Source organism: Micropterus dolomieu, linkage group LG22 (genome assembly GCF_021292245.1).
Source record: "Micropterus dolomieu isolate WLL.071019.BEF.003 ecotype Adirondacks linkage group LG22, ASM2129224v1, whole genome shotgun sequence".
Lineage (NCBI taxonomy): Eukaryota > Metazoa > Chordata > Actinopteri > Centrarchiformes > Centrarchidae > Micropterus > Micropterus dolomieu.
Window position 1 is genome coordinate 35,678,476 of NC_060171.1, and position 9,110 is coordinate 35,687,585.

The window sequence follows — 9,110 nt, forward strand, 5'->3', positions numbered from 1 at the left end:
GGGTTCTTCTTTACCTCTCTCACCAAGGCTCTTCTCCCCCGATAGCTCAGTTTGGCCGGACGGCCAGCTCTAGGAAGGGTTCTGGTCGTCCCAAACGTCTTCCATTTGAGGATTATGGAGGCCACTGTGCTCTTAGGAACCTCAAGTGCAGCAGAAATTTTTTTGTAACCTTGGCCAGATCTGTGCCTTGCCACAATTCTGTCTCTGAGCTCTTCAGGCAGTTCCTTTGACCTCATGATTCTCATTTGCTCTGACATGCACTGTGAGCTGTAAGGTCTTATATAGACAGGTGTGTGGCTTTCCTAATCAAGTCCAATCAGTATAATCAAACACAGCTGGACTCAAATAAAGGTGTAGAACCATCTCAAGGATGATCAGAAGAAATAGACAGCACCTGAGTTAAATATGAGTGTCACGGCAAAAGGGTCTGAATACTTATGACCATGTGATATTTCAGTTTTTCTTTTTTAATAAATTTGCAAAAATTTCTACATTTCTGTTTTTTTCTGTCAAGATGGGGTGCTGAGTGTACATTACTGAGAAATAAAATTAACTTTTTTGATTTTTGGAAAATGGCTGCAATGAAACAAAGAGTGAAAAATTTAAAGGGGTCTGAATACTTTCCGTACCCACTGTATATCAGATCACTGACCGGAAGCTTCCCGCTTGGCCTTTTTACACAGACATCGACGAAAAGGAGGGTTAAGCAGAACATGAAAAAATTAAAGCTGCAAGCAGCGTTGGGAGGGCCCTTGCATGTGTAGCGCGTCGAGGTGTGAGGCGGACACGTTTTGTCAGAAACGGCTTACTTCCTGTTACCAGTGGGTGGCGCTATGATGTTGATTGAATATTTTCATGTAGATGCGTTCAGGACGGGACTGTTATCAACCATGTAAAGTTTGGTACAGATCGGACCATGTACACTAAAGTTATAATGACTTCCTGTTTTATGGCGAACTGATCTTTGACACCACGCCACGGACACGCCCATCGACAAAAACAACTTTTCACCGTGACCCTTATCAAATCTGTGAAATCTGGTAGAGATATGAGCATGTGCAGTGAAGTTACAACAATGTCCTGTGTCATGGCGAAGTATCGAACTTAGACGCCATGCAAAGGACACGCCGTTATCCGAAACTCACAAACATGGCATCATCAATGTCTTAAGGCTCTTCTGAGACTGTTTTGAAGCAGGTGAATCAAATATGGTGGGAGTAGTACATAACAGGGTAAAATTTGACACTTCCTGTTGCCAGCAGGCGGCGCTATGACATTGTGTGTTTGTTGGCATATGGATGTGTTCAGGGTGGAACTCTAAGCCTACATGTACAGTTTGGTGCAGATCTGAGCATGCACACTGAAGTTATAACAACTTCCTGTTTCACAGTGAATCATCGATTTTGGATGCCACGGACACGCCCATTGACAAAAACTCACAGATAGCACAACTTTTCATCGTCAATGCCTTTAGAAGGCACAGCAGAAATTTGAAGTCGATCCGACTAAATCCCTAGGAGGACGGAGTGTGAAAATCATCCGTAAAATTCAAAATGGCTGACTTCCTGTTGGGTTTAGGGCATCACTCCAAGAGACTTTTTGGTACGTCTGGAAATGATACACGTGCCACAGAAATTTCATACATCTAGGTGAGTCGTGCCATAGGGGCTGCTTCGTTAAAAGGTCATTTCCTGTTGCCAGCAGGTGGCGATATGACCATGGGTATATGTTGGCATGTACATGTGTACAGATCTGAGCATGTACAGTAAAGTTACAACAACTTCCTGTGTCATGGCGGAGTATGGCATTTCGCCGCCACGCCACTGCCAAGCCATTAACCAAAAATTCACAAGTTTTACAACAACTTACAATAACTTCCTGTTTTATGGCGAATCATCGATTTTGGATGCCACACCACGGGCACATCGTTTCATGAAAACTCACCGCTTGCACAACTTTTAATAGTCAATGGGTTTAGAGTGCACAGCGAAAATTTGAAGTTGATCGGATTAATTCTCTTGGAGGATGTTAAAGTATGCATCCTTTAAATGGTATAAAATGGGTTAAAATTGCATTGCATTGCAATTAAAAATGGTGGACTTCCTGTTGCGTTATGGGTGTGGGTTCTTGAGGCTTTTGTGTGTGTCTTGATATATGTCCCCCCAAAATTTTGTGCACGTAGGTTGAACGTGGCAGAGAGGCAAATTTTTTTCCAATTTTGTAGGTGGCGCTAGCGAGCCTTTTTGCCACGCCCATGCGCAGGACCTATAAAATATGTAATTTTTCGCCACTCTTGACATGTTTGCAAAGTTTGGTGAGTTTTTGAGCATGTTTAGGCCGCCAAAAATGAGCTTACTTTGCAGACAAAGGAAAAAAGAAAAACAAAACCCCTTCAATTTCAATAGGGACCTCGCACGGTTCGTGCTCAGGCCCTAAATATGGTAAACAGAAATAACCTATATTCAATGATCACTGGAGCAGTGCTGAGGATGAATTTGTGTTTAAGAGTCTGATAGCTTGGGGGGAAAAGCTGCTCTGCAGTCTGGTGGTGCGGCAGCTGAAACTATCTCTCTTCCCAGAAGGCAGCAGGGTGAACAGGCTGTGGCTGGGTGGGTACTGTTCTTTAGTATCCTTTGGGCTCTGTGTAGGCACCTCACCTCACTGATATCACTGATTGGGAGATGGGTACCAATCAAGCGGCAACCTTCCGGTTTCCGGAAGTTGTGCTTCATTTGTTGAGTGAAATTCTAGTATTTTATTTATGCAATAATTAGCAGTCGTAAAGTAATGTTAATGGCCCACCTCATCAGCTACCTGATGTTATGCAATGTTAATAGTACACTTGCCAAATAGCCAGTTAGATAAATGTAACAGAGTCACTGTGTCACTAAAATAAATGTCTCCACCTGGACTGAGGGACAGGGTTGAGGGGGAAGCGGTGGTGGTTGCGGTTGTCGTGTCGGAAAAGACAGGTAACTTAGCTGGGTGTAATGGCCATGTTCCTGAGTTGGGTAAAGTAATTAGTTATATAGAGAAATAAGCTGTATGACAGTCGCTTCTGAGTTTGAGTCTCCAGCTGCATGGATTTTTAACCTGTGAGGCCCTGCTCACATTCAAGAGTCAAGCCCTTTTTTGTTTTTGTGTAGTAGTACTTTTGTGACAACCCAAAGGTGCATTAAAATTCTCAATAAATATATATCGAGTAATACTAGTTCAAAAGTAAATTTCACATAAGAGAAAAATAATATAATATAATAAGAGCTAACTTGACTGTTCAAGTGGTGTCCAGCAGCAAGATTAATATTGCACATATTAGTAAACAGTGTATTGCACATTGCCATAATTACTGTTACATGCCAGAGAGGTTATCATGCTGAGGCGATCTCAGAGTTCAGTAGGTTTATGGCAGTTGGGAATAGGCTATCAGTAACTTTCTACCATGTTGTGTTTACAGGAGCAAGAGGAGCTGATGGCAGCATCATTCCAGATGTGAAGCATGTGACCCTGCCAGCTCCTGCAGCTTACTGCTTTGCTCAGCCTTTTGTTTTCACTTTTACTACTAAAACTCTACTGATTTCAAATTATGACAGTGGATTCAGGTTCTCTTATTATATTGTTACAACACATTTCTTCAAGCCATACAAAACAACTTTTACATTTGTAACCTTTTATTAATGATGTTTCCATGAATGCAAGATATGATTTTAATTTGTTAAACTGTTGCTTTTGTATTAGAAACCATTTTTGTTATATAAAATTGATCAGACTTACAATTTACTTAAAATAAAATCACATTCTTCATTCATCAGTTTCTTAAGTTATTGAATATAGTGTGATCTAAACTTAACAAAATAGTTAACAGCTGTAAATGAAAATATTAAGGTATTATAAGTTAACATTGTATGTATAAAAATTAAAAGCTGATGTTATATATTTGAATTATTTGGACATGAATGTGAAATTCACTGAGATGTTACTCTATTGTGAAAACCAAAGAATTATCTGCACACTGAATAGTTTTGAAGGCCTGTAGAAGGTGTTGTGGGCACAGGTATTAGGAGGCTTACGCTGTATAGAAACCTATTTACTACAGGTGCATTCGATCAGCTCTGAGACCTCAGGGTTTGCATCATCACAATTAATGTGAATTAATGTGAGCTGCAGCCTCCGGTACTGCAGCTATATAATATTGTCCTGTTTTTCTAACTAAAAACCCACTTATGTTGATGTTCAAGCTCATCTTAATTACATTTAATCAGGCACCCAAGTGTATCTGCTGCAGGTTTATCAAATGTAACACACAAAGCTACACAAATCGGACACATTAAATTTTTTCTGTTTTGGTTTTAAAACAGAAAAAACAAAAAACAACTTGGTTTTCTGTTGAATTGTATTATGTTCACTACTATGTCACTCTGTCACTGACAGTAAATAAGATACATTGATCACCCCTACACACACACACACTCTCTCTCTCTCAATATGTTTTTCTCATTTTTCTCCCTCTGTGTATGTTACAGCTAACCCAGGCTATGGGGTGAATTGTAATGTTTTCCTCCTTGAGTCTGTGTTGCAGAGATAACAGTTACATAATTTAATAGCAGACACATTTTACTAGTTTGTATCACATTTTGAACGCACTGGCTTAAAAGATCTCCCAGATACAGACAGAAATGCCTGTATCGCCTGTCTCCCTTACTGCTCAATGTAATACACTTGAATGTCCCTTCAATGTGAATAAAATAATCGATTTTGATGATTTGTTGCTTGATTTTACTGAGTTGTTTACTTTTTACTTTTCACATAAAACTTATTTTAATTATTCCTACAAAGCTCTTTGTTCAATAAACAATCGTTTTTAATAAAACAAATTCTTGTGAACTCAATTGTGTGCTTAAAGAGTACCGAAATGTACCCATTTAGCACAGCCAGAGTTTTTACATTTAAAGATGTATCTTCTTTTAAAATTCCAAAAGCATTTCAATGAAGTTAAATACTTTTGTATGACATTAATATTTCACTTCAACATCACTTCTCCGGCTGAAATCAATAGCCTATCTTATGTTCTAAATGTCTAAGTGTAGATTTTGGTGAGCTTAATAGGTAGCCTACGTTTCTTAAACTCACAGCTGATCACACACACTCTAACCTCCTGTGGGAAACTACAGCCTAAAACTAGAACTTATGTATTATCTAGAACAGAAAACAGTTTTCAAAGTTCCACCAGCAGAGTAAAAACAGTCTTTCTTAATTCGCTGTTTGGAGCTGCCAGCGTTGCATAAACCACAACCGAAGAAAAAGTGAAAACAAGCTGCGTCTGTGCCGGCGGACAGCCAGAGAAACTTCCTCAACTAACCCGAAGCTAAAGGGACCGGCCATCTTCTTACCGTGCGCGTTGACTCCAGGCAGCGCCTGACCCTCTGTAAGCATGAACGCTATACGGGAACTCTTGTTATCTCCTTCCTCAGAGGAACAAGCGCAGTCCAAACTGCTAAACCATTCCACTTCTTTCACGGTCAAATCCTTTTTCTAGTTGGGCGCTGGTTGGAGACATACTGTGTCTATTCTGAGAGTCAAGTTTGATAAAAGAAAACCTCGACACTTCCGGTAATCGTTTCCAGAACAGATCCCTCTTAGAGACTATGTTGCGCATACTGACAACAAGGACCAAAATATTGATATATATGAATTCGTTTTCATCAGGAAACATTAAATGACACGGTATTTTTTAGCAGTCGCAAGGATTTACGGTTTAACGTTAATTGACATGTTTTGGACTTTATTCTGAAGGGGAAATGACAGTAGGCTACGTCTGACTCCGAGCTGCGATTATTTTCGTCAAGTGAGATGTCTGAGATGTTGTCGATCAAATACATCACTGAGGCGTTTCAAGTCAAATACCGTTTTTACATTAGTTTAGTTTCAGTTGTGTTTAGTATTTCCCCTCTGTTTATTTCAGATGGGTGTGTCAAGTTGAAACAGTTTTACACTAATTTGTAGTTTTGTTAAATGTTTTACAAACAAAAGTGCCTCTCAGTGGTCTGAAAATTAAGACAATCACAAAATTTCAAAAGTTGAAACACTGCATCCAGGAGTCACCGAAGTACAATTTGTAGGCTACTGAAGACATTCTGTTTATAATCTCCAAAGATAGGCTATATCATTTGTGCAGCACATTTCCTCAGTGTTCTGTTCTCTACAACTGGGTTAAGTAGGTTGATACTACAGGATAGGATGACCTCTTGTGGTACAACAACAAAAGTACATCTTAACGCAGAGTCATGCAAGAACCACTAATGAGAACACATTCACATAAGATTCATTTAAGAGAACTTGTGGAATTCACCAAGTTCTCAAATGTAGAATCTTCTTCTAGGCAAAAACCTTTCTGAGTGGTCCAGCCCTTTACCAGTCATGACCAGGTTGAACTTAAGACCTCTAGGTCCTACTCTGAATGGAGTTTGACTATGCAAAAGCAGGTATGGTGCCATGTGAGTGCATACAGTTCAGATAATCTTGCCAGGGCTGTAACCAGGGTTTAAAAATGTGTGAGGTCCAGATTTTTTGTTTTCTTTAACAGAGTTTAATTATGGTAATTCATACCAAAATTACACCTAAACACAACTAAAGTTATACACTACAGTCACACAAACTAATGATCTATAAGGAAATGCATACAAAGGCAAGGCAAGTTTATTTGTATAGCACATTTCAACAACAGGGTAATTCAAAGTGCTTTACACTTTACTCCAAAACATAAAAGCAACAGGTAAATATAGAAAAGTTTAAAAGCAACATAGGGAAATTGAAAAAATACACATTAAAGAATTATAAAAGTTACAGTGCAGTGTTAAATCAGGGTTAAAAGAGTTCAATGGAAAATAAAAACAGGCTGAGGGGTTGAGCAAATAATTGAGTTACAATTATTTTGAAAAGAGAATAAACAGGGAAGTACACTTAAAATACTCTCTCTAGCTAGTCTGTACTCGGGTCCATAGCAATCTTTGGGTCCACTGAAACTCCAAAAACCCTCCGACACTATAGAGAAACCAGGACATGTCTGTCCACAGGCCACTTTGATCCAGTTATACTCTGGACCCACCCACATGTTTACAGGTGGACAGAGGTTCCTGCAAATCACTCAGGCGTGAGATTTAAAACCACTTCCTTCACTCTGTTCAATCTCACTCTCATTATCTTTTCACTCAATTACCTACTCATTTCTCACCGTGTAAATATTTAATTAAAAGCAATGCTAAAAAGCTAAAAACAAAGAAAAAGAAAACAGGACAGTAAAAGTTACAGTGCAGTGTAAGTTATCAATCTACTAGTTAAAGGCCGTGGTAAAAAGAAAAATCTTAAATATTTAATTAAAAGCTATGATAAAAAGAAAAGTCTTCAGTCTTAATTTAAAAGAACTGACAGTTTCAGCAGACCTGCAGTTATCTGGGAGTTTGTTCCAGATATACGGAGCATAATAACTGAACGCTGCTTCTCCTTGTTTAGTTTTGACTCTGGGGACAGAAAGCAGACCTGCCCCAGACGACCTGAGAGTTCTGGATTGTTCGTAACAAAGCAGAAGATGTGTATGTATTTTGTAATGTATTTTGGCCCCATTCAGTGCTTTATAAACTAACAGCAGGATTTTGAAATCAATTCTTTGACATACAGAAAGCCAGTGTAAAGACCTCAGAACTGGAGTGATGTGATCCTCTTTTTTGGTCTTACAAAGGACTCGAGCAGCAGCGTACAAAGGGACCTATTGGCAAAAAATTATTTTATTAAAGATGAATTTTGTTCTCTTCGTCTGTGTGTGTGTGTGTGTGTGTGTGTGTGTGTGTGTGTACACATTGAAGGCTTTAACCGCGCAGTGGACACATTAACTACAGGTTGTTCATCATGGTCTGTCTCCCCACTGCTTGTCTCTCTGAAATTGCATAAAAAGAGATACAGACACACAAGCTGTAATCAGGTAATCTTGCTATACTAATCTTCACCACATGCATTAGGCTAAATGTCTCTCAAATGTAGCCTCCAACTGTTGTCACAGGACTATACTGTTAGAATGACGTGCAGACTATATAATGGGCACCATTGTTACTATATTACAACATAAACAGCAGGTTAGTGCTGAATTCAGAGGAGCCTCTGGTTAATATTACAGCCTAATAATTTGATGTCAGCAGGTGTTTGCACTGTTTTGTCACGATTACAGGAGCTACTTTGGCGTGATGTGCAGATTGGCTCTGACAGTATCTAAATAATCATGTACACATAAATCATCCACCCACCCACCATCCAACTAAACATGCAGCACGTGTGACTCACACACATTGTGTGCAGTGTGTGTGTGTGTCCTGGCTTTTGATCCGCATTCATAAACCTGGACGCTTATTTTCATTTCTCTGAGGAAATTCAGGGGAATCTAATCACACGTTTACTAAGCTCTCAATAAACTGGACATAAAGCAGACGCTGCAAAAAATATTCTCACGCTTTTATTTTGGAGGCACAATCACTTAAGAGGAAGTAATTGTGTGAGTAACTGTAGCCGTCATGACTGACATCTATTTCAGCACCAGCTGTTATCATTTTATTTATTTTTAATTTTTCTGCTATGAAATCAATCTGGCCGCAGCCAGACATTATTGCTGGCGGGCTGGTAAAGCAGAATGCATACAGAGGGAGTCCTTTGTCTGATGATATATCATCAACCTCATCCCATTATTGCATGTTACTAACTCAACTTCTCCCCTTTCCGGTAGTCTTGTGCTTTCTCGTCCCTCTCCTCTCTCCTCCTATCACTTCCTGCAGGTGTTTCTGGCTCTGGAGCTGTGGAGTCTGGATCTGTGGCTGCGGGTCACCTGCTGCCCCTGTGTTCCTGCTCGACACCCTCTGCTGCAACGACTATTGTTACTAGTCCTATTATTATTATTGTTATTATAATCATTAACATTACGACTGTTATCATTAACACTACTATACATATCTGTACCATTTTTCATTTAGTCTATAGCAACATCACCTTTACTGTCTGTACCTCTGTGTGTATATTGTGTAGGCTGCCTCCCTCCCCTCTCCCTCTCCTTCCATCCCTCTCTTTTTCTCTCT

General features: G+C 39.5%; 1 protein-coding gene across 1 annotated transcript in view; it reads right to left on the reverse strand.

Annotated features, from left to right (window-relative positions):
• The window catches only part of LOC123962260, a 173,409-nt gene extending 167,871 nt beyond the window's left edge, over positions 1 to 5,538 (reverse strand). Inside the window, exon 1 of the mRNA XM_046038287.1 lies at positions 5,388 to 5,538. Within this exon, the coding sequence (XP_045894243.1) occupies positions 5,388 to 5,430 (43 nt within the window). The 5' untranslated portion in view covers positions 5,431 to 5,538. The remainder of the gene's footprint in view (positions 1 to 5,387) is intronic.
• Positions 5,539 to 9,110: the final 3,572 nt, after the last annotated feature.